Source organism: Dendronephthya gigantea, unplaced genomic scaffold, assembly GCF_004324835.1.
Source record: "Dendronephthya gigantea isolate DGI-Jeju-01 unplaced genomic scaffold, DenGig_1.0 000180F, whole genome shotgun sequence".
NCBI classification, from domain to species: domain Eukaryota; kingdom Metazoa; phylum Cnidaria; class Anthozoa; order Malacalcyonacea; family Nephtheidae; genus Dendronephthya; species Dendronephthya gigantea.
This window is the reverse complement of record NW_021163190.1, coordinates 40,031-66,422: the sequence shown is the minus strand read 5'-3', so window position 1 is coordinate 66,422 and position 26,392 is coordinate 40,031. Positions and strand designations below refer to the sequence as shown.

The 26,392-nt window shown below is 37.3% G+C and overlaps 1 protein-coding gene across 1 annotated transcript in view; it reads left to right on the top strand.

The window, feature by feature from the left end:
• LOC114538313 (glutamate synthase [NADH], amyloplastic-like) overlaps window positions 1-26,392 on the top strand; it is a 57,451-nt gene that overhangs the window by 19,257 nt on the left and 11,802 nt on the right. The window contains exons 19-47 of the mRNA XM_028559462.1: window positions 10,223-10,303; window positions 11,568-11,647; window positions 11,767-11,859; window positions 12,569-12,663; window positions 13,473-13,591; window positions 13,710-13,748; window positions 14,424-14,495; window positions 14,737-14,802; window positions 15,851-15,919; window positions 16,145-16,207; window positions 16,398-16,506; window positions 17,625-17,688; window positions 17,830-18,001; window positions 18,519-18,662; window positions 19,404-19,502; window positions 19,792-19,972; window positions 20,438-20,646; window positions 21,010-21,114; window positions 21,309-21,410; window positions 22,254-22,378; window positions 22,719-22,780; window positions 22,901-22,977; window positions 23,387-23,503; window positions 24,420-24,488; window positions 24,589-24,704; window positions 24,788-24,962; window positions 25,574-25,630; window positions 25,751-25,902; window positions 26,180-26,299. Coding sequence (XP_028415263.1) covers window positions 10,223-10,303; window positions 11,568-11,647; window positions 11,767-11,859; window positions 12,569-12,663; window positions 13,473-13,591; window positions 13,710-13,748; window positions 14,424-14,495; window positions 14,737-14,802; window positions 15,851-15,919; window positions 16,145-16,207; window positions 16,398-16,506; window positions 17,625-17,688; window positions 17,830-18,001; window positions 18,519-18,662; window positions 19,404-19,502; window positions 19,792-19,972; window positions 20,438-20,646; window positions 21,010-21,114; window positions 21,309-21,410; window positions 22,254-22,378; window positions 22,719-22,780; window positions 22,901-22,977; window positions 23,387-23,503; window positions 24,420-24,488; window positions 24,589-24,704; window positions 24,788-24,962; window positions 25,574-25,630; window positions 25,751-25,902; window positions 26,180-26,299 — 3,032 coding nt within the window. The remainder of the gene's footprint in view (window positions 1-10,222; window positions 10,304-11,567; window positions 11,648-11,766; window positions 11,860-12,568; window positions 12,664-13,472; window positions 13,592-13,709; window positions 13,749-14,423; window positions 14,496-14,736; window positions 14,803-15,850; window positions 15,920-16,144; window positions 16,208-16,397; window positions 16,507-17,624; window positions 17,689-17,829; window positions 18,002-18,518; window positions 18,663-19,403; window positions 19,503-19,791; window positions 19,973-20,437; window positions 20,647-21,009; window positions 21,115-21,308; window positions 21,411-22,253; window positions 22,379-22,718; window positions 22,781-22,900; window positions 22,978-23,386; window positions 23,504-24,419; window positions 24,489-24,588; window positions 24,705-24,787; window positions 24,963-25,573; window positions 25,631-25,750; window positions 25,903-26,179; window positions 26,300-26,392) is intronic.

The following is a 26,392-nucleotide window of genomic DNA, read 5'->3' as shown; positions in this document are numbered from 1 at the left end:
AACGTCTTCGTCCTGTTGTCCTGGTTTAGGACGAATATTTTGACAAAGTTCGTTGTGGTCAGAACGAAGTTTTCAAAACTTGAATATAGTTCTTGTATGGAATATAAATGTTGTTTGAGATGTTTAAACCGTAAAGAAGCATAACATCTTCCACTTCCAAAGCATCTTCTGAAAACATTGCTAAAATAGCCATCTCGTATTCAGCTCTGTTCATGTTTACAAAATTAGTACCGTGTTCGTACTCGTATAACTTTGACAGAACTGCTCAATTCAAATATCCCGCTGCACAAAGACTTAAGACGAAGACTACTATTCCCAGTCTACCTCGGCCGAAACACGTCCTCGTCTTCGTACTTCATTGCCTTGCTCAAACTCGCTATTAGCAAGAGCGCTGAGCGCGGGAATTCGAAACGATCGGAAAAGGACCCTCCACTGATATCAAAATTACTGGACTGCGCATCTATAATGCATAATCGCGGACGGCGTTCAAGACAATTGCAAAAAAGGCGTTTAGCTTAAACGGTGGATAAGCCAAAGTTTAAAAATGCTCTCAAACATCTTGTGAATGACTGAACCTGTATCTTATCAACCTGCAGTTATTTGATACGTGTCAAAATAGCTAATTCCTATTATTTGATACGGGCAAAGTAGTATTATATTTACACAAGCAAATTCCTATGTGCAAAACGCTTAATTTTATGCGAGAGATATTTGTCTGTTGTTTAAACAGCGAATTTTGTTAAAGATTTCGAGAAAATACAAACACAGACTTCTCCAAGAACGAACCGACTGTATCTATATTCAGTCTATACAGCGAGGTTTATACTACAGAGCGAAGAAATAAACGACAAAATAAACTATGCAAATTCTTTAGTCATCAACAAGCTTTTATTGAATGAGTTATTGAATGTTCTGCTAAATCTTATGTCTCTAACGTATAATCTATAATGTTATTAACTATATTCAGTATTTTTGTTCGTCCAGTGTTTCTATAATTACGAGGAAGGAAATCTAAAAGATATTCTAGTGTTCATGAACTGTTTTACTTGTATATGTTTTTAAGACTGCTGGATGCCAGGGCAGGGACTCCAACTTTCAACACAACATTTATAGCAGCCACCCGAGCTTGCTCAGAATCTTTTATCCCCGTCGTAATCCATGTAGCAAACGTTTCACAGTTGTTTTTAATGATCTGATATCCTGGCCATGTTGTAGGTTCTTCCAACGCCTCTTCTGCCTTCGCTAATCTTTCTTCAACAGGCCGCATCTCGATGTCCTCGTCAAATACAACTCGAAATAGTTTTCTATCCTCTCCACCATCCTTAAATTCCATTATATCACATTCCCGAGGCTTCGCATCAGACTTGTTCTCCCCAGAGACGTGAGCCACTCTATAGTCGCCAAGATACACGCCGTGATGATAATAATATTCTTCAGAACCCAACAGGGGATAAAAGAACTCCAACGATTTGTGTAAATTTGCATAGTAACTTTTATGCGCTATTTGAGTGCCCGGTTCTAAATCTCCAAGTTTCGTAACTTCCTCCAATTTATATCTTGGTGACATTTTAAAGTAATGTGAAGCGATAAGGAAAATCTCACTGTTTCACGTCTGAACTCTGAAGTGAAATGACGCATGCAGTTTCGCTTTGTGATAAATATGGATATCTGTGTTTACTTCCTCTTACCCAGGCGCTCTCGCCTTTTATACATAAAATTATATGCAAAAAATATGCAATCATATATGAATAGAGTGCTGAATACAAATATAGAGCAATATAAAAATCAAGCACAGCTTGAATTACTGCATACTATGCATGCATGCGTAGGCCATTTTGAAGGTTGTTTCAAAACCTCCTCTGCTTGCTCAATCGTTCTTCAACAGGCAGCATCTCCACGTTTTCATAGAATTCAACTCGATACAGTTTTCCTTCCGTTGCACCTTTCCACAATTCCATATCATCACTGGATGTAAATTTACATAGTAATATTTTTATGCAATTTAAGTGCCTGGTTCTAAACTTTTAAGATTTGTAATTTCAACCATTTTATGTACTGATGACATGTTTAAGTACTTTGCAACGATAGGGCGAGTCTCAGGGTTAAACGTCGTAAATTAAGTGGCGCCGGTTTGTGATAAATAGAAATAGAAACTTTAATGTAATTTATGATAAAATTAACTATATTACATATTTAAAAGAATTCTAAATAAAACTAGATCAAAATTAACTATTCTAATCACCATGCATTTTCAAAAGGGCTGTTTAAACTCTTCGAAAGTCATAATGATTGTTGTTCTTCCTAATTTTTATAGAAAAGGAGTACTTCGCACGTAAAGTTAAAATCTAAAAAACTTTAAAAAACCTCTGCAATCTTAACATTTAGTCCAAAATCGTCTACCACTTCAAGTTCTTTTCTATAGAAAGGTGATCTAGATCCCCTTATATATCTAGATCTAGATCCCCTTAAATATCTCTGTATTAATGAGGTCATTAGCAAGAGCGCTGAGCGCATTGAACTGTAAACAAACTGGAGCGATAACTCATGGGGGGAAATTGAAGCCAGTGCTTTTTACTTTTTCTGAGTTTTGAGCTCAAATACTTGACGCCAAATGTTGAGTCGTATATGAAATTAAAGCTATTGAAAAGTTCTATTTCCTGTAGAAATTTCGAGACTTTAGCTTAAAGGGAAATATCTAAAAACTGTTTATAAATTTCCCGGGTTTTTGCCGGTTGGTATAAAGTTTGCCTTTGTAGTTTAAGTCTTGAAATTTCTACACCAAATATAACTTTTCAATAGCTCTAATTTGACACACAGCCCAACGTCTGGCGTCAAGTATTTCGTCTCAAAACTCAGAAAAACTATTTTGGCTTCAAGCTGAATAGGGATGTTGGTCAGGAGTTATCGTTCCAGTTGTATACAGTTCACTGGCTGAGCGCGGGAAATCGAAACGTTCGAAAAAGGACCCTCCACTGATATCAAAACTACTGGATTGCGCATCTATAATGAATAATCGCGGACAGCGTTCAAGACAATGGCAAAGGTGTCATTTAAACAAACTTGTGTGATTCTGGAGATTAGAATCAAACCATTCAAGAAAACATATTAAGAAGTTAAATCGTATCGGACGCTCAAAAACAACTTTCGCACTAACGAAAAGCCTCACCACATTTTCTGAAATTGAAATACAAATTTAAACAAAATTTGTATTCGATATACGATATCCTTTAAATTTTTCAATATCTCGCAACCAAATTTTCCAGCTTCACTTATTTTTGGATGCTCTTCCAGTTGATGAATATAGTTTGAAAAGCAAATTGTCCTTACCAGGCCTCAAACTCGTGACCGGCCCGCGATTGCTCAAGCCAGCAGCAATAGTCGAGGCCGAATAGTCGTGTTTACATTTCGGCGTGGGCAAGACTTAGACCTGGCTTTGAACCGAGATTTTCGTTGAGTAAAAGCATTTCGATGGACCCTGTCAAAATAATCGTTGCCATATTCAAGGAAATGGCTGAAGACCGTTTACAATTGCGAATTTTGCCACGATTTTATGTGCGATTTTACTCTTTTGACAGCGGTTTAAAACTAGTTCAAGGCGTTTTGCCTGAGCACGGCAATGACATTCGTCACCTGAAGTTATTTGATACGGGTCAAAGTGGTATTATATTTACACAAGCAAATTCCTGTCTGCGCAACGCTTAATTTTATGCGAGAGCGGTATTTGTCTGTTGTTTTAAACAGCGAATTTTGTTAAAGATTTCGAGAAAATACAAACACAGACATCTCCAAGAACGAACAATGCATCTATATTCAGTCTATACAGCGAGGTTTATACTACAGAGCGAAAAAATAAACGGCAAAATAAACTATGCAACTAACTATATTCAGTATTTTTGTTTGTCCAGTGTTTCTATAATTATGAGGAAGGAAATCTAAAACTATTCCAGTGTTCATGAACTGTTTTATATGTTTTTAAGACTGCTGTATGCCAGGGTAGGGCCTCCAACTCGTAACACAACATTTATTAGAGCTGCCCAAGTTTGCTCAGACCAATTTATTCCCGTCGTAATCCATGTAGCAAATGTCTCGCAGTTGTATCGAATGATCTGATATCCCGGCCATGTTGACGGTTGTTTCAACGCTTCTTCTGCCTTCGCTAATCTTTCTTCAACTGTTCAACAGGCCGCATCTTGACTTCCTCGTCAAATTCAACTCGAAATAGTTTTCCATCCTCAGCACCTCTCCAGAATTCCATTATATCACATTCCCGAGGCTTCGCATCAGACTTGTTTACTCCTGAGAAGTGAGCCACTCTACAGTCGCCGAGATACACGCCATGATGATAATAAAATTCTTCAGAACCGAACAGAGGATAAAAGAACGCCAACGATGAGTCTAAATTTGCATAGAAACCTTTTCGTGCTATTTGCGTGCCTGGTTCTAACTCTCCAAGTTTCGTAACTTCTTTCAATTTATATATCGGTGACATTGTAAAGTAATGTGAAGCGATAGCGCAAATCTGAGGGTCTCGCGTCTTGAATGAAATGACGCAGTTTCTCTGTGTTTACATCCTCGTACCCAGGCACTCGCTCCTTTGCTCTGTAGAAGCTCTAACGCTACAAACTAAGACTAAATGAAGTAGCTCGCCAAGCTCGCAGCGCAGGCGCAGAATAACAAAACGAACCTGATTATACGCTTGTTTCGTATTAGTGTTGTTGCTGCACCACTGAACTTAAAACTACTGGATCGCGTATCTAGTAGAAAAAACGACAGCTATTATATGATTTATATCTTAATGTAAAATGGTATTTCTGATCTTGGGATGAGAGTTTTTCGGATGAGAATTTTTTTATGATGTGTAAACGTAACTCGTTGCTCTTTGTATTTAGTAAATTGCGGCTCAACTCGGTCAGTTCTTGAAATGATTTTCTCAATGATTTTCTCAATGATTCTGAAACTCTGATCACTACTGGTTCAAAATTGTGCATTTCTGTATCGCTATCAAAGAGAAAACTATTGAATAACTTTAAAAAGTTCAATTTTTCTTCTGAATACGCATTCTGCAATCTTTTGACAGCTCATCATACACATCTGACAGCTGTGAAATGGCCATTTTGAGGCTTAAAGTATACACAAGGTTTATTATATTAATTCAGACGATTCGTTTTTGCCGCGTGCAAGCTTCAAATCGTCTGTGCAAATCAATCAATATGATTGATTTTTGTTGCTATAAAGTATTATTTTCTTCGAACTCATTTCCATATAAGGAAATAAGAAATTCCTAGCAACATAAACACAACCAATTGCAAGTCAGTATTTCAACACGAGGTCAATGACCTTTTGTCACAAGACGTGATAATAATAACATATTTTCATAGCAACCAAATTCCTGTCTATAACCACTTTACACCCAAGAAATATTTGTCTGCTGTTCCGAACGGATAATTTTGCAGCGGTTTGAAAAAATACAAACACAGACTTGTCCAAGAACGAACACTGTATCTATATTCAGTCTATACAGCGAGGTTTATACTACAGAGCGACAAACAACACAGAACTTGCTTTATTATTACGACACAAGAACGACGTGAAATATGGCTTCAGGTATACAAGGCTACGACGAAGAAAGGTTTGTGGACAAAATCAATCAAAATTTCCTTTGTCAGATTTGCTTCAATGTGTTGAAAGAGCCGGTTATGTGTTCGAGAAACCAGCATTCTTTTTGCCGATTTTGTATTACGAAACATCTGGAAAATTCTCAAACATGCCCAACGTGTGCTGATAAACTGACCGTAGAGACTTTAGCCGAACCACAGAGAATGATAAAGGATATCTTGAATGAATCAAAAATTCGTTGCGTTTACATCGACAGAGGTTGTCAAGAAGTTGTAGAATTACAGCATCTTGACCGCCATGAAGATACATGTGGATATACACCAGCCGTTTGTACAAACCAAGCCTGTGGTATAATTGTCAACAAGCGTGATCTTATTCACCATGAAAGTGAAGTCTGTGAATTCCGAAAGTTGAAGTGTCACTCGTGCGGACAAATGACGAAAACTTTGGCAGATATCGAGGAAAGAATGGCGAATATCGAGAAAAATAATGCAACAATTGAAGCAAAAATCACAAATTTAGAGCAAAATATGGAAGGAAAACTCGAAGCGGTTAACTACAAAGTCGATGGTTTGAAAACAGCTTTGGTCAGAGCTTTTGATGAAATGAGGGATGTTCTTATCACAAATGAGGGCAAGAAAGAAGAAAACACAAGAAAAATAAAAATAGACAAAGTGGTGAAATTGAAAATGTAATTGTTGCTGGAGGTTATGGAGCTAACTCTGTAGAGATGTTTAACTGACGATTACGAAGACAGCGGACAGCCTCAGCAGTGTTGTACTGTACGATATAAAGAAGAATGAACTGAAACAGTTGTCAGTTGAAGGTTTCAACTTTGAAAGGTATTCCTGGGAAGAACTTCCAGAAATGTCCACAAATTACTTCGTACCAGGCGCTCCTCTGCTGTATAAAAATCTGACACAATATAATAAGCTTACATGAAGTAATAAGCCAATCGCAGGGCGCGAAAAGCGAAACCGAAACGAACGGAAATGGACCGCGCACTGATCTCAAAACTACTGGATTGCGCATGACCTTCGTCGCAAGTTCTTTCAGACGGGTCTAAGTAGTATTATATTTACACAAGCAAATTCCTGTCTGAACATTTTTTGCAGAAGCGATATTCGTCTGTTGTTTTAAACAGCGAATTTTGTTAAAAATTCTCCAAGAACGAAGACTGTATCTATATTAATTAACTTAAGGCTTCTAATTTTTCATGTAATCGACTCTTGCATCATATTTAACAGTTATTCTGCGAACTCGAGTTATATACACAAACTTTGTCGCCCTTTCGGTGCATTTTGGTGTGCTATTATCAACTAAAGCTTGGATTTCTATTTCACTCAACTTCCCAAATCTTTCAGCCATTTTGTTTTCTTTCTCTACCAGACAGATATGAGCTAATATCTGTCTAGTAGCCAACCAATGAAATTGCAGCATACCTCATATCTGGCGCTTTGTATATAATAATTATCAATATACGTTGCTCAAAACCATCCCATAATGCGTTGGGTTTTATTTGAGAACGTTAATAAATTCGATCTCAGTAATGCAAGTGCAATATTCATTCTTGCAAAACTAAAAAAATCTAAGCATTAAATTCTATATCTCCTGCCAAAAAATTAAAGGAAAATAAAGCACAAAGGCCCACTTGTTTGTTCTAAACGTGATACATTCGCTTTCTATTTTGAACTTAACCACCGTTTAAGCTAAACGGGCTTGATGCAAATACAACCGGCCCCTGTAAATATAAGTTTACCTGTGTATTAATAATGAACTGATATACTAAGATAGATATATACAGATCAGTGGGTCTTCCACATTTCCATTGAAAGCTTCCTTGAATTTTGGGAAATTTCCTGCAGTCAGTACCCGCAAGCCCGCAGCTATTGTGAAACTCTGCCTTATCAGATCACAATCAATTTGAAATATTCATTTGCGGTTTTCGTTTATTCCAAACAATTATTTCATTGCATTTCAACCAATTATTTGTAAATTCTCTGGGGATAACCATTTGCCTGCGTGGAAACTATCCCACGTTATCCCAACTGAACCTTGATATCCACACCGTCTAGCCATATGCTATGTCTATAAACTATTTGTTATGATTGATTTTTCTTGGTATAAAGTATCATTTTCTTCGAACTCATTTCCATATAATGAAATAAGAAATTCCTACCAACATAAACACAACCAATTGCAAGTCAGTATTTGAATAGGAGATGCTGAGCTTTTGTCACGAGACAATAATAATAATATAATTTTTTCATACCACAAATTCCTGTCAACAAAACACTCTTTCAACACTTACGGAAGAGATATTTCTCTGCGCTTCTAAACAGATAATTTTGCCGTAGCGATTTGAGAAAATACAAACACGGACTTGTCCAAGAACGAACATTGTATCTATATTCAGTCTATACAGCGAGGTTTATACTACAGAGCGACAAACAACACAGAACTTGTTTTATTATTACGACACAAGAATTAACGAAATATGGCTTCATATATGCAAGGCTACGATGAAGAAAGGTTTGTGGACAAAATCAATCAAAATTTCCTCTGTCAGATTTGCTTCAACGTGTTGAAAGAGCCGGTTATGTGTTCGAGAAACCAGCATTCTTTTTGCCGTTGTTGTATTACGAAACATCTGGAAAATTACCAAACATGTCCAACGTGTGCTGATCAACTGACCGTAGAGACTTTGGCCGAACCACAAAGAATGATAAAGGATATCTTGAATGAATCAAAAATTCGTTGCGTTTACATCGACAGAGGTTGTCAAGAAGTTGTAGAATTACAGCATCTTGACCGCCATGAAGATACATGTGGATATACACCAGCCGTTTGTACAAACCAAGGCTGTGGTTTAATTGTCAACAAGCGTGATCTTATTCGCCATGAAAGTGAAGTCTGTGAATTCCGAAAGTTGAAGTGTCACTCGTGCGGAGAAATGACGAAAACTTTGGCAGATATCGAGGAAAGAATGGCGAAGAATAATCTAACAATTGAAACTAAAATAACAAATTTAGACGGAAAAATAGACAAAAATACCGCAAATATGGAGGGAAAACTCGAAGCGGTTAACAACGAAGTCAAAGGATTGAAAACAGCTTTGGTCAGAGCTTTTGATGAAATGAAGGACGTTCTTATCACGATGGAGGGCAAGAAAGTAGAAAACACAAGAAAAGTAAGAAATAGACCAAGTGGTGATAAGGAAAATATAATTGTTGCTGGAGGTACAGGAACTAACTCTGTAGAGATGTTTAACTGGCGTCAAAGAACATGGTCGCCATTACAATCAATGCCAGAGGATCGTTGGGGAGCGACTTCATTTAATTATAACAATCATATGACTATAGCTGGGGGAAGCTGTGATGGGTCTGGCGTTGTTGATATGATTAGAATGAATATTGACCCAAACCCTGATCTCTCAGCACACTGGAGTGACTGTCTTGTTAAACTACCTGATAAGTTGAGATGCCACAGCAGTGTGCTGTATAATGATCAGTTGATAGTCTCTGGAGGTGTTAATGAATATGGTTCATCTGGCTTGATCAGATCAGTCCAGCTTGTTCCTCCGTATACTGTGAAGACCTTATCAAGAATGCCAGAACCAAGACAACATCACAGCATGGAAATATTTGATGATAATTTGGTGATAGTTGGTGGAATTTCAAATCGCCAATACCAAGACATCCTCAGCAGTGTCGTACTGTACGATATAAAGAAGAATGAGCTGAAACAGTTGTCACCACTGCCGTATGAAGTGAGTCACATGGCAACTGTGAGATGGGGAGACAACATTGTTGTTATTGGTGGCGCTGACAAACATGTCAAGACATTAGATACAGTTATCATTTACAATGTCAAGACAGGACAAAGTCACATGCTGCCATCAATGAGATGTAAGAGGGAGGGATGTACTGCAGTTGTTATTGAAAACAACATTGTAGTCTTTGGAGGATCTGGTGAGCAAGGAGAGCTGAAGTCAGTTGAAGGTTTCAACTTTGAAAGGTATTCTTGGGAAGAACTTCCAGAAATGCCTCTTGAAAGATACTTGCACACTGCTGTTGTTGTGTGAATAATTTAAGAACGAGGAAACTTTCCCGTTGCGATCCACATTGAATTGTAAAAAACTATTAAAATTATTTCAAAATTGATTAATACGTGCAATTTTACTCATCCACCGTGTGCTGTAAAAAATAAAACCCTGTAAACACAGACGTAACTCATATGTTAAACCTAATTTGTATACAAATCGTTTGTTTTGTCAATAAATCTTTTTTTAACGTCTTATTGTCCGAATGTGTCTCAATAATTTCTGGTTTTTCGTAATCAGCCATTTTCCAAAGTCCTATTACGTGATAAAATGTAAAAAAATGACCCAAGTCAAGTGGGTTAATAAAATCGTGTTAATCGTTATCAAATTCTTGATATTCTCTATATTCTTCTCCATATTCGCTGTATTGTAGCAACTTTTTTGTACATTCTTACAAATTTGTCTGTTTTCACGCGAAAAGCCACAATACGGTTACCCATGCATTCTCTAAAGAATTCTTACTCATGTTTAAGTTGCTTTATTTTGTGACCTAATTTTCTACAGGTTCACGTCATTGAGACAGTCTATGATGTCAGACAAGGAGAAAATGGCCTCGTTCCAGCTTTGGACAATTTTTGTGAACAGGTATTGGATCGCCAAATATGAATATCAAAACATTCAAATGTTTAATCCAGGGCTTCCACAACTTATTTGCATATGATTGTCCTCATAAGGGGATGGCAATGACAAAAGAGAGAAACAAAAAACTTTTGAAAAGAATGCATAAAATTTCTTGTGGTTGTCATTTGGAAGGAAATTTTCTTCAATTGTTGAAGCCCTGGACTTGAATCATTCATTTGAGACATAACATATTGTCGGGACGATTTATAATAGGAACTATAATATGAATATAAAAATATATACCTCTAGAATTTACCTGCATCGAGTAATGTACCAAAGATCATAATTGATTTACCTCACCTATTTCCAGCATTACCATCCTATACACTAACAGTAACTAGAACGATTATTGGGGGGGGGGGGTGTTTATTCATATATTCAGTTCTGCCCGACGGATTTCTTTTGTAAGTGCAATAGCTCACAATGGAAATCCGTCGGGCAGAACTGAATATATGAATAAACACCCCCCCAATTATCCTTCTAGTTACGGCCCTGTATGCACATTAACCACGCTTGCTCTTGTCAGCTACCTCTGTAGCTCAGTGGCAAGAGCATTGCACCGGCGTCGCAATATAACCAGGGAGCAGCGTGGCAGCATCTTCAAACAACTTAGCATCAAATGCGGTATAACAACTGCCTAAATAGTCAGGAGAGTTAGTATGAGCCATACTAACCTTCTCTTGACGAAGGCCCTCAGGTCGAAACGTCGAGAAGTGTTTTGTCTATTTTAGGCAGTTGTTATACCACATTTGATGCTAAGTTGTTGGATCATTTATTTTAATCATAACCAGTGTCGTTGAGACTGCAAGAATTATAATATTAGTATCAAAGGCATCTATTTGAACAAATCATAGTTAATAGAATATACATGGTTTGAAGACATACAATAGAACTCATTAACTATGTCGGGGAACACTTATGCAAAAAATTGTTCCTTATTCGTCACGTGTCTATTGTATTTTGAACAAATAAACCAATAGTAAGGTCTGAATTAACATGTTGTTCAAGTCACGGTTGAGGAGCTAAGCCAAGCCATTGCTATTGGTTAGTTGGGCAAAAATACAATAGACATGTGACGGATAAGGAACCATTTTTTGCATAAACCTGGACAATAACATAGATAATGAGTTGTATTGTATTTCCATCTAGTCTCCAAACCATGTATATTCTATAATAACTGTGAACAAATGCAGCATATTCAAGCTTGTTTTTCTGTCATGTTATCCAGGCAACTCAAGCAATTCAGAACAACTGCGCGTTTGTCATTCTGTCTGATCGTCTTGCAAGCAAAGATTATGTACCTGTCAGGTGAGAACACTTTGTTATGTCCTGACTAACTTCATCATGAGGCACGCTGATCAATATACACGAAAGAAGAAAATTGAATGGTGGATTTGATAGTGTTGATCTCATTTCAAATGATTTAGTTCACTCCTTGCTCTTGGTGCTGTTCATCATCATCTTCTTAAGACCAAACAACGGCCAAGAATCAGCATCATTGTTGAAACAGCCGAAGCAAGGTTGGTTCAAAACACCCATTGTTACTCCATTCAAAAAACCAGCCAACTTACTATATACCTATTCATCCATTTATATAAATCCATATTACCATACTACAGCTCTCAATTTACAATATCAGATCAGGTTCACACTCTCAAAGTTTCTGTGATCACAGTTGAAAGTTTGCATTGTTAAATCCTAAGTTTTAAACAAATCGTAGTCTGAATATTGGGATAAAATGACTTAGTGTTTGTTAGTGGTACAGTTCTCTCCAGTATTTTTAAGCAAATCCTTTAAAACCTTTGGATTTGCTTTTTGAAAATCCCAACTGTGTTTACAGAAGATTTCAGACTTCGCAGTGTAAAAAACCTGGCCTGAATGGCTAGCAAATTCTTCTCAAAACTCTCTGTATTCTTCCCCATACTATCTGTATTCTGTTCCATATTCGCTGTACATTCAATGCATGCAATATCTCTACGATGTGACGCATATTTCAATACTACTTTTAATATATTTTTAAGTACATTAGCTTGTAGGTACACCACGTAGGTATTTAATACGGCAGTATTATATACCTACAAGCTAATTTACTTACTTATTTCAGCACGCACACGTACAAGAATAATATATTTTTATTATAAAATCGTCTATATATTCTTCTCGCTTTTCGCCATTTTCATCTCCACATTCGCCTCAGCTTTTGTCGCAATCCTCCGTTTCTCACTTCAGGCAGATTCATCATTTCTGTCTGTTGCTTGGTTACGGTGCTGACGCCATCTGTCCATATCTTGTATTTGAAGTTGTACAGATCCTAAGACAAGAGGGTAAAACTGTTTATCGATTTTTTTCAAGAATTTTTGCACCATCTTCAAGTTTCATGATAACGACACTTTTCTCACAACAATAGACCTTTTCAGCTTGCATGCAAATGAACCCATTTCAGATGTTGTGACCATGGAATAGCCAATAAAACTTAACCATTTCAGACCATGGAATAGCCAATAAAACTTAACCATTTCAGACCATGGAATAGCCAATAAAACTTAACCATTTCAGACCATGTGAATAGCCAATAAAACTTAACCATTTCTGACCATGTGAATAGCCAATAAAACTTAACCATTTCTGACCTTGTGAATAGCCAATAAAACTTAACCATTTCAGACCACGTGAATAGCCAATAAAACTTAACCATTTCTGACCATGTGAATAGCCAATAAAACTTAACCATTTCTGACCATGTGAATAGCCAATAAAACTTTACCATTTCAGACCATGTGAATAGCCAATAAAACTTAACCATTTCTGACCATGTGAATAGCCAATAAAACTTAACCATTTCTGACCATGTGAATAGCCAATAAAACTTAACCATTTCTGACCATGTGAATAGCCAATAAAACTTAACCATTTCTGACCATGTGAATAGCCAATAAAACGTAACTATTTCAGACCATGTGAATGGCCAATAAAACTTAACCATTTCAGACCATTTGCATACAAGGTATATTGAAAAGGTCTATTTGTATTTTAATTGATCAAAATCTTTGATCTTTGCTGGAACCGAATCGTGTAAAAAAGCAAACTTTTCATCTGCATCGCCGGAATTAGGAAATTGTGATCCCAATTCCAGGTTTGCTGGATCCGCCATTGACCGACCAGGAAGTGTACAAAAATCTTCAAGCAGCATCATTCATAGGAATTTCGAAAGTCATGGCGAAAATGGGAATTTCCACTTTGCAAAGTTACAAGGTGACTACGTTGAGATAAAGTCAATATAACATCATAAATTTTCTAGCTTTCCACTTTGTAAGCTATCCTTGTAGCTTGCCTCGTATCTTCAAAAATTCACGTATTTTTCCCTATTTAGGCTGCTCAAATATTTGAAGCAGTTGGCCTTCACGAGAAGGTAAAGAATCTCTCGACCCATATCATCAGTCCTACTAATCCAGTATTAATGCAGTCATCCAGTGTATTGTCAGATCTGTGGCACAATTTCGTATCACTATTTTTTTAACCATGTCTGACGGTCATAGAGCTGATAGAGCTATCCAGTATACATAAAGTTAGTTTAGTTTAGGTTTCCTCCTGTAGTAACACTGGATCAATAAGAGATGATCCTTACTGGACCTCTAGGAAGAACAGTTTAGAACTGATCCCACCCTGGTCATGCTGTTTTTTTGCTTACCCAGTTGCACTCAAAATAGTACCATCATATGCAGAATGTTTGAATTACTTGACTGACAGATTTAGCCTATATGCTGGGGTCGGTTGTATCAAGCCCGTTTAGCTTAAACGGTTGATAAGTTCAAAATAGAAAGCAAGTTTATCGTTTTATTTAACAAGCAAACTAAATGTTTTCAACCTTAATACAAAGATACTGTTTACAACTACATATTCAGTGCATAATATTCAAGTTGACTCATTCAAGAGAGATGTAAGAGTGTTATTTAATTTTGACTTATCCACCGTTTAAGCTAAACGGGTTTGATACAACCAGCCCTAGTAAATGAAGATTTCGTGAACTGGTAACTTTTCTATTCAAAACGCTTGTAGTTCATATTAGCTTGTCTTCGAAAACTAGGTCATCGAGAAATGCTTCACTGGGACAGCGTCGAGAATTTCTGGTGTAACGTTCAAAGTTTTAGCACAAGAGGTAAATATTTTGGATTCCTAAAGACCTGTTTACACTTTATGTGCGATTTTCTTCTTTTGAGAGATGTGAACGAGTGAATAAGTTACTGATGTACAAATAAGAGTTCTCATACATCAAAGTATTCGTAACTAATTCACTCGTTCACATCTATCAAAAGAAGAAAATAGCAGCAAAAAATTACTTTTTTCAAATGCAGTATCTTAACATTATATACAACATTTATTTATTGTTTATATTTAAGGCCCTGAATCGTCACAGAATCGCGTTTTCCGATCGCGATGGAGATAATGTGCTGGTTAACAATTGGGTAAAGTGATTTTTTAACTTGTCCATAACCATTCAATCCGTCTTGAACCATCTGAAGTATTTCAAAGAAGTTTTTTGCGATTGTTTTGTATAGGTTAGTCGAAATATCTTCTTGAGACTTTGAAATATATCTTTAGTTCACGATATTTAGCCTTCGGAGTAAGGTTTCTTTTTGTTTTGTTTTGTTTCTAAATTTCTACTCAAAAAAGATTTTGATGTGTCATTTCATTGTAAACTACGCCAAACAAGTTTACTTTTAAATAGATATAATATGTATAATATTCTTGTATTTTTACATGGTGACAATCAATAAGTAATTTAGCTTGTAGGTACACCACGTAAGTATTTAATACTGCAAAGCTTTCAAAAGCTGGGTCCGGTTGTTCGAAAGACGTTTAGCTTAAACGGTGGATAAGCCAAAGTTTAAAATACTCTCATACATCTTGTGAATGACTGAACCTGCATCTTATGCGTTTAATTTTATTTACATCGAAATATTTCAGCTCAGTTCATGGTTCATTAAATCGATAATTTTGTTTTCTATTTTGAACTTATCCACCGTTTAAGCTAAACGCCTTTCGGATGGAGAGCTTTGCAGTAGTAAATACTTACTTAAATACTTAGATGGTGTACCTACTAGCTAAATTACTTAAATAATATCTAGATAGGGGCCGGTTGTTCGAAAGGCAAACCAAATTATCTATTTATTTAACAACTGAGCTCAAGTATTTCGATGTAAATAGTTTAATTTTCAATGAAAGTACAAATTAAATGCATAAGATGCAAGTTCAGTCATTCACAAGATCTATGAGAGTATTTTTAAACTTTGGCTTATCCACCGTTAAAGCTAAACGCCTTTCGAACAACCAGCCCCTGAAGTTTTTATTGGGGTTATTAAACATTTTAGAACTTTATTAAACATTGCTGTAAGTACAGTGATTATTTTTACATGTTTTCAATTTTTAAATATACATGATTGTAAAATTAATTGTACTTCATTCCTAAGGATAGGATAATTGATTTATAAACAATTCAATTCATTTTCTTAGGGTGAATATCACTGGAGAGATGGGGGGGAGAAACACATCAACGACCCCCGAAGCATTGGATTACTTCAGGTGAAGATTTTGCATTGACTGACAGAGATTTTGTAGTTTTATTCCGATTTTTGATTCATTCAGAAAGAGTTAAAAACATTTAGTTCACAGAGGCAGTTCGTATCGTCGATTTATATCTACAAGATTCCAAATCTCTTGCCTTCATTAACAAATTTCAATAACTCGACCATGTTCGAATACGCCGGAAAACGGTAGACTCGAGTTAATTCGTTTGCATTCTTTCAGGAGGCATCCAGAGGAAACAATACGAAAACATTCAAAAAGTTTGTTGAATCAACATGGCGAATGGTAAGTAGCCTTATCTGAATATACGATCTTTTTTAGAGCAACACTCGTATAGTTTTTAGCCACTATGAATAGAAAGCGTTTAAAGACGGAATGCTTGAATTGAACACAAAGGAACTTGGGGATGTCCTCCGAGGTCTACAAAAACATCAGACATTTGTATAATTAGCAATCATTCTCTTCCTAAACTTAGGTGAAAGCTTGCACTTTGAGAGGTCAAATGGAGTTCACGTTTGCGGATAAACCACTGGATTTAGCTGAAGTTGAATCAGCCTCGTCTATTGTGAAGAGATTTTGTACAGGTAACTTTTAATTTTATCGTGCTGTATAGCTCTATCAGTTTAAACCGTTCTTCCTATAGAGTTCCAGTAAGGATCATTTCTTATTGATCCAGTGTTACTACAGGGGGAAACCTAAACTAAACTAACTTTATTTATACTGGATAACTCTATCAGTTCTAAACTGTTCTTCCTAGAGGTCCAGTAAGGATCATCTCTTATTGATCCAGTGTTACTACAGGAGGAAACCTAAACTAAACTAACTTTATTTATACTGGATAGCTCTATCAGTTCTAAACTGTTCTTCCTAGAGGTCCAGTAAGGATCATATCTTATTGATCCAGTGTTACTACAGAAGGAAAACCTAAACTAACTTTATTTATACTAGATAGTTCTATCAGTTCTAGACTGTTCTTCCTAGAGGTCCAGTAAGGATCATCTCTTATTGATCCAGTGTTACTACAGGAGGAAACCTAAACTAAGCCAACTTTATTTATACTGGATAGCTCTATCAGTTCTAAACTGTTCTTCCTAGAGGTCCAGTAAGGATCATCTCTTATTGATCTAGTGTTACTACAGGAGGAAACCTAAACTAAACTAACTTTATTTATACTGGATAGCTCTATCAGTTCTAAACTGTTCTTCCTAGAGGTCCAGTAAGGATAATTTCTTATTGATCCAGTGTTACTAAACGGGGAAACCTAAACTAAACTAACTTTATTTATACTGGATAGCTCTATCAGTTCTAAACTGTTCTTCCTAGAGGTCCAGTAAGGATCATCTCTTATTGATGCAGTGTTACTACAGGAGGAAACCTAAACTAAACTAACTTTATTTATACTTGATAGCTCTATCAGTTCTAAACTGTTCTTTCTAGAGGTCCAGTAAGGATCATCTCTTATTGATCCAGTGTTACTACAGAAGGAAACCTAAACTAAACTAACTTTATTTATACTCGATAACTCTATCAGTTCTAAAATGTTTTTCCAGTAAGGATCATCTCTTATTGAACCAGTGTTACTACAGGAGGAAACCTAAACTAAACTAACTTTATTCACACTTGATAGCTCTATCAACCCTAAATCATATTGTGTATCCTTCGAGACAATAAATCAACCCATCTCGTTTAATTTATCCTAAAGGTGCTATGAGTTTTGGATCGATCTCAATTGAGACACACGAAACACTGGCTATCGCAATGAACAGGTAACGTCATTTAAACTTTAGTAAAAGTTCTTAAATATTATCCTTTCACAATAATGCTCGTCGCTCGTCCATTACAGCGAATAAAACGTCTACTTATCCTTAATATATCCGTTTAATATTCAAACTATGGCTGTCTTTCAGGATGGGAGGTAAGAGCAATACTGGTGAAGGTGGAGAAAAGCCGACGCGCTTGATGATTACTGATGAACAAAACAACACAAGATCTGCGATCAAACAGATTGCATCTGGTAGATTCGGAGTGAACAGCGCTTATCTGGCCCATGCAGACGATCTTCAGATAAAAATGGCGCAGGTAGACTTTTGAATGAACCCTGTAACTATTCTGGTTCAAAACAAAGCCAATCACTCTTGTGTTTGGCTCCTCGGGCCGGTTGTTCGAAAGCCGTTTAGCTTAAACGGTGGATAAGTTCAAAATGGAAACAAAATTATCTATTTATTGAACAACTGAGCTGAAATATTTCGATGTAAATAGTTTAATTGTGAATGAAAGTACCTATTAAATGCATAAGATGCAAGTTCAATAATTTACAAGATCTATGTGAGTATTTTTAAACTTTGGCTTATCCACCGTTTAAGCTAAACGCCTTTCGAATAACCGGCCCCAGCTCTTTAAAGATCAGTTCACTTCTGAGGGATGTTTTATAGTCTGTTAACTTGCAAAGTATATGAGCAGCAAATCAACTAAAACGAATGCAGCACTGCTTTATCAATAACAAACTACATTCCATACGTCAGAAGTGAATTTGATCGGACAAAGTCAGATCGTATAATCGGGTCTTGAGAGCAAATCTATTTAAAAATATCTTTAGGGAGCAAAGCCCGGTGAAGGTGGCGAACTTCCGGGTCACAAGGTCACACCAGAGATTGCAAAAACGCGACTATCAACCTTGGGCGTGGCATTGATCAGTCCTCCACCACATCATGATATTTACTCCATTGAAGATCTTGCTGAGGTCAGTATAGTTTGGGATAGTCATGTCTAGTGGAAAAGACTAATATATAACCGAGTTGTTTTGACAACTTTTTTATCATCCTGGAGCCAGTTGTATAAAAGACTAGTTAACTTTTAACTGCAGTTAAGGACAGAATTGACCACTCAAAGTCGTGTATTTTAGAGTTAACTGGAATTTAACTATGCAAAATGTTGTTAAAGTGTTTTATAAAACCAGCCCTTGGGAGTGGAAACAAATTTAAACATTCATCAAACTTCAGACAGAGAGGGGAATGGTTTTTTTGTGAGGACTAAACGTTCTATTAACCTACTTTTTCACGAGGAACAGACTTCCTTGAGGATTAGTAAATTCAGGCAGGGGGCAAAGTTCTGTGAGATCTCCATGATTGACCCTCATGTCGCCCATCCTAGTTTTCCCAAGTCTACCCAATAATGTAACAACTTTCTAGAGCTTAAATCAATTATGATTTTTGGCACTTCACTCGATGCTGGTAAATTCTAGAGGTTCAAAGGGTCTTAAAAGACAAGAGCAAGAGCATTGCATCGGCATCGCAAAAGCGTAGGTTCGATTCCTGCCGGAGGACCGATAGTTGACTCATTTTTCCATCAACTGTTCCTGGCTTGAATTTGAAGTGTGTATAATTCCACTCGATTTTAAGACCCTTTGAACGTCTAGAATGTTCTAGAGGTTATGTCAATTCTTGTGATGAATGATGAAGAAATATATTCGCTGTTTTTTTAGTTGATTTTCAATCTGAAATGCTCCAATCCCAAGTCAAGAATTAGCGTTAAGCTGGTGTCAGAGGTCGGTGTTGGTGTAATTGCCGCTGGTGTGGCTAAGGTAACATGTTTTTGTGTTTTTTATCTATGGTAACAAGAAGGAATTTCGTTTTGAACTAATCAGCATATTTGTTTACATTTTTCAAGCAGAGCGAATCAGAATGCCTAAATCTGAATACTTCATGTAAAATGGCGAATGATGTCTTTTTTTACCGGAAGTAGTCAAGATTTGTGCATTCTGATTGGCTTACTGAAAATGTAAACAAGTTTGCTGATTGGTCATTTCACATTTCACAAATATTTCACATCATTCTTACACATGAATCAGGACATATCTCCTCTTTCCCCAGGGTCACGCCGAGCACATCGTCATTTCCGGCCACGACGGGGGGACTGGTGCTAGTTCGTGGACCGGCATCAAACACGCCGGACTGCCGTGGGAACTGGGTCTGAGTGAAACACATCAGACTTTGGTTTTGAATAATTTGCGGCGAAGAGTTGTCTTGCAAACAGACGGACAATTGAGAACAGGTAATTGTGGACAAATAGTAGGTCTCTAGCTATAGAATACACTTTGATCAATGCCGAAAATTCTAAATCCCACACCACAGGTAGAGTGTCTTAAAGTGAGTAAAATGGTAAAGTTTGGCCGGGAATTTGGCAAAATACATGGGTAGTATAGCTCTGTGAAGTACACAAACCCTTATCTTCTTGTATCTCGCTCAGAATAAAACCACTTTTCGCTCAAAAATAGTTTTTCTGCATATGTAATCCAAGTATACAAATTCACCATATTCATAAAGGTATATTTCTCATGTATATTTTACAATATTTTTCAATCAAGTTTTGACCAAAGATGTTCTGTTTTGAATTTGAATTTTCTTGCCTATATCAAAATTTATTCAAGTTTATAGCTCATATATAATTATATTTACTAACCAACATTAGCAATATCCATTTCTCAAAGAAGCTAACTATATCTTTACCTGATTTCAGGTCGTGATGTGATCATTGCTGCCTTGCTTGGGGCGGACGAGTTTGGCTTTTCCACCGCCCCATTGATCAGCCTTGGCTGTACCATGATGAGAAAATGTCATCTCAATACGTGCCCCGTTGGCATAGCAACACAGGATCCTATTTTGCGAAAGAAATTTGATGGAAAACCAGAATACGTCATCAACTATTTCTTCATGATCGCTGAAGAGGTTAGTGACGTACAGTAGATGTTTCACTTGATTATAACCCTTAATCCTAACCCTAATCCTAACCTAAATCCTAAACTTAATCCTAACCCTTAATCCTAATCCTAACCGCAATCATAACCCTAGTCTTAACCATATTCCAAATTCTGTGATCTTAGCACTATTCCAAATCCTTAATCCTAACCCTCAATCCTGACCCTAATCCTAGTCCTAGCCATATTCCAAACTCAAATCCAAACACTATTCCAAATCCCTAATCCTAAGGCAATCTTCTGAGGTAATTTCCAGAAGTAACAATGATGGAAAGTCGCTCTCTTTCTTCACCTCAAATGGCCAGGCTCTGAAAGGATATCTATGTTCATCTAGGTACGCGAATACATGGCTAAGCTGGGTTTTAAAACAATGAAGGAAATGATCGGACAGACACAATGCATCAAGAATTCTGAAGATCCTTTAAACGAAAAAACTAAGGTTGGCGAAATTAAATATTGGATGAAATTGTGAAATTGCAATTCATGCAACCTGCTCGACTATCTTTCGTCATCTGAATGTACAGAGTGCTGGTATTAGAAGTAGAATTTTCACGAATTGTATCGACATTTGATATTTTACCTTATATTTGAAAGTTCAGAAGATCAAAGCGAAGTTTATTATATTTTTTGTAGCTTCTTGACTTCGGAAAGATTCTGCTCCCAGCTCATTCTTTGAGCGAAGGTGAACATTTTGGTGGAACTGAGGGACAAGAGTTTGGATTGGAAGATAGAATGGTGAGATTTACTGATGTACCATACCATACCATACCATACCATACCATACCATACCATACCATACCATACCATACCATACCATACCATACCATACCATACCATACCATACCATACCATACCATACCATACCATACCATACATACCATACCATACCATACCATACCATACCATACCATACCATACCATACCATACCATACCATACCATACCATACCATACCATACCATACCATACCATACCATACCATACCACACCACACCACACCACACCACACCACACCACACCACACCACACCACACCACACCACACCACACCACACCACACCACACCACACCAACCCCCACACCACACCACACACACCACACCACACCACCCCACACCACACCACACCACACCACACCACACCACACCACACCACACCACACCACACCACCCCCCACACCACACCACACCACACCACACCACACACACCACACACACACACCACACCACACCACACCACACCACACCACACCACACCACACCACACCACACCACACCACACCACACCACACCACACCACACCACACCACACCACACCAAACCACACCACACCACACCACACCACACCACACCACACCACACCACACCACACCTCACCACACCACACCACATCACATCACATCACATCACATCACACCTCACCACACCACACCACACCACAAGGTACTAGTCACTACTTACCAATCTTTTGTATAAACCATTTACCATGACATGCAGTACTATACCTATACCTGGCCATAATGTACCATAACCTACCAAAACTTAAACCAAACTACACCTGACTGTTTCCTTGTTTCTTCAGGAGGATGAACTTATCGCAGCCGTTCACGATGTTCTTGAAGGGAAGCGAAAAAACGTTCTCATTGAATTCAATATCGGAAATCAAGACCGAAGTTTTGGGACAACAACAAGCTATCACATATCCAGGTAACAACCCAGATTTAACCCCACAACATGAAAAAAACATTCACCATTGGGAAAATACCGAAAAATATACCCATGTTGATCTTACTTTGAAAAAATGAGGCCAATTGAAACGTTCAGGTCTCTTTCAGACGACGAGCTTTTCATCTGCCGAACTTAATGCTAACGAACTAAAGTCTTTATTTTAAGTTCATTTGCATTTGATTATGCACATGAAAAGTTCGACGTCTGAAAAGGCCTAAGTTTGAACCAAAATAGCATCAGAAAAGTCTGTTTTGTTGCGGTTGCAAAATGCTACAAGATTTATACTAAAAAGATTTATTTTATCTGATTATTTTCCTAGAAAACTTCTGGACAAAGGCCTACCTGAAGACACGGTTTTCGTGAAACTTAAAGGGTCTGCAGGTTTGTTAATTTTACTCTATTTCATTTGAGCAATATTACCAAGAAAACGTAATCTATTTGTTGTAACCTCATAAAACGCACTCAATATATGTTGAAAATTTCCTTTTTGATATTTTCAAGGTCAAAGTTTCGGGGCGTTCGTTTGTCGTGGTATCACTTTAGAATTGGAAGGTGATGCCAATGATTATGTCGGAAAGGTAAATCTATTCATTTGCCCTGGGACCGGTTGTATCAAGCCCATTTAGCTTAAACGGTGGATAAGTTCAAAATAGAAAGCAAGTCTATCGTTTTATTCAACAAGCGAACTAAATGTTTTTAACCTTAATACAAAGATACTGTTTACAACTACATATTCAGTGCATAATATTCAAGTTGACTCATTCAAGAGAGTTGTAAGAGTGTTATTTAATTTTGACTTATCCACCGTTTAAGCCAAACGGGCTTGATACAACCGGCCCCTGGATGGAATTTCCTAAACTCAAATCTTTAATCTAGGAAGTACCATTTGGATACACCTAAATTCTTGCTAAATTCCAAGGTTTCAATGAAAAGGTCTTTCTTTCAAAGTTTCTTGACGTTAAGGCAATGTTACTTCTTGTTTTGCAGGGTCTTTCTGGCGGGAAGATAATATTATACCCCAGTAAGAATTTGCCCCAGAGTTTCAAAGCTGAAGACAATATCATTGCTGGGAATGTCTGTCTCTATGGCGCCACGTCTGGGAAGGTTTGTAATCATTAGTTCTAAACTGTTCTTCCTAGAGGTCCAGTAAGGATCATCTCTTATTGACCCAGTGTTACTACAGGAGGAAACCTAAACTAAACTAACTTTATTTATACTGGATAGTTCTATCAGTTCTAAACTGTTCTTCCTAGAGGTCCAGTAAGGATCATCTCTTATTGACCCAGTGTTACTACAGGAGGAAACCTAAACTAAACTAACTTTATTTATACTGGATAGCTCTATCAGTTCTAAACTGTTCTTCCTAGAGGTCCAGTAAGGACCATCTCTTATTGACCCAGTGTTACTACAGGAGGAAACCTAAACTAAACTAACTTTATTTATACTGGATAGCTCTATCAGTTCTAAACTGTTCTTCCTAGAGGTCCAGTAAGGATCATCTCTTATGATCCAGTGTTACTACAGGAGGAAACCTAAACTAAACTAACTTATTTATACTGGATAGCTCTATTAGTTCTAAACTGTTCTTCCTAGAGGTCCAGTAAGGATCATCTCTTATTGATCCAGTGTTACACAGGAGGAAACCTAAACTAAACTAACTTTATTTATACTGGATAGCTCTATCAGTTCTAAACTGTTCTTCCTAGAGGTCCAGTAAGGATCATCTCTTATTGAACCAGTGTTACTACAGGAGGAAACCTAAACTAAACTAACTGTATTTATACTGGATAGGTCTATCAGTTCTAAACTGTTCTTTCTAGAGGTCCAGTAAGGATCATCTCTTATTGATCCAGTGTTACTACAGGAGGAAACCTAAACTAAACTAACTTTATTTATACTGGATAGCTCTGTCAGTTCTAAACTGTTCTTCCTAGAGGTCCAGTAAGGATCATCTCTTATTGATCCAGTGTTACTACAGGAGGAAACCTAAACTAAACTAACTTCACCTTTAATTCCTTAGGCATATTTTCGTGGAGTGACTGCCGAACGCTTTTGTGTTCGAAATTCAGGCGCCATTGCTGTATGCGAGGTGGGTCCAAAGATCTTCAAACGCTGTACAAAGTCAGATGCCGTTGAAATATGTTGTTGTAACTGAACGATTAGAATTTGTCTAATACATTATATTTCAGGGGTGTGGTGACCATGGTTGTGAATACATGACGGGGGGAACGGTCGTTATTTTGGGACCGACTGGAAGAAATTTTGCTGCCGGAATGTCGGGAGGGATTGCTTACATTTTTGACCGGTAAAAATTGTCGAATATTGGCGCTTATCGATCTCGAATATGACAAACTTATAGCAAGATATGAACGAGTTCTCCTTATATAGGTCTGGTAAATTCCCGAGTCTTTGCAACACACAAAAGGTTGATCTTGATCCATTACAAGATGAAGATTATACATCACTAAAACACATCATTCAGGATCACTTTCATTACACGCAATCTACCGTGGCGAAGACCTTGTTAGATAACTGGAGTGAGGCTGTTAAACTCTTCATCAAGGTTTGCATATTGTCGATAATAAACTAAATGATAGTTGATAAAACTCTTATGTAAACTCTCGCTTGTCAACTCTCATGCAACTCTTGTTCTCGTTTGATCAAGCAATGATAGTTGATGAAACTCTCCTGTAAACTCTCGCTTGTCAACTCTCATGCAATTCTTTTTCTCGTTTGATCAAGCAATGATAGTTGACGAAACTCTCATGTAAACTCTCGCTTGTCAACTCTCATGCAACTCTTGTTCTCGTTTGATCAAGCAATGATAGTTGATGAAACTCTCATGTAAACTCTCGCTTGTCAACTCTCATGCAACTTTTGTTCTCGTTTGATCAAGCAATGTTAGCTGATGAAACTCTCATGTAAACTCTCGCTTGTCAACTCTCATGCAACTCTTGTTCTCGTTTGATCAAGCAATGATAGTTGATGAAACTCTCATGTAAACTCTCGCTTGTCAACTCTCATGCAACTCTTGTTCTCGTTTGATCAAGCAATGTTAGCTGATGAAACTCTCATGTAAACAAACTCTCGCTTGTCAACTCTCATGCAACTCTTGTTCACGTTTGATCAAGCAATGATAGTTGATGAAACTCTCATGTAAACTCTCGCTTGTAGGTTATTCCTCGAGAATATAAACTAGCATTGAAACAGCAAGAAAACGAGGAGATCTTGGTTAGTAGAGAATATTCCAAGATGTATAAACACTATTGTTTCAATGAATTACTTGAAGTGATATTTTGCATGTGGTAAATTGAAGAGAGTTTATCAAAGGCAATGTTTTATATCATTCAGAGCGAAAACTCTTCGTCTCAAAATGGCGATGAAAAGATGGATGGTAATTTTTACGAGGAAGTGCCGTTAAGAAAGGATTCGGTGAACGACATTGCTGATATTGAAGAAGCTGTTCCGAATGACAGTGATGAGAAGAGCATTGATAAACAAAGGTATTAGTAAAATATCAGTATATTTAGACTATTAGAAAATTTCTCTTTCGAGATTCACCAATTCCGTGTCTTTAGGTTTTTTGGGGTCCGGTCTAAATTGCTCCCCTTGCGCCAAAGGCCCTGGCCAGCCACCCTTATTGAGAGTTCGACTAGATTGATTTAAGTTGCTATCTTTGCCAATCAGTCCAGATTAGAACCACAAAGAATCAAGGTGTCTAGTGGAATACTTCTAGCTTGTTTGATGACTGAATTCAACATCTTTTACGATTGCTTTCAGAGGTTTTGTGCGATACAAAAGACGCGCGAATGCTTACAGACCAGCTAAGAAACGATTGAAGGACTGGAACGAGATCTATAATCATCCCAAACAGAAGGAACTGAAGGTGCAAGCTGCAAGGTCAGCGTTGCATGGAACTATCATTTTACTACGTGATGAAAGCAGAGTTTACTGCCTAGCGGTCCAGTATTATTACTACAGGAGGAAACCTAA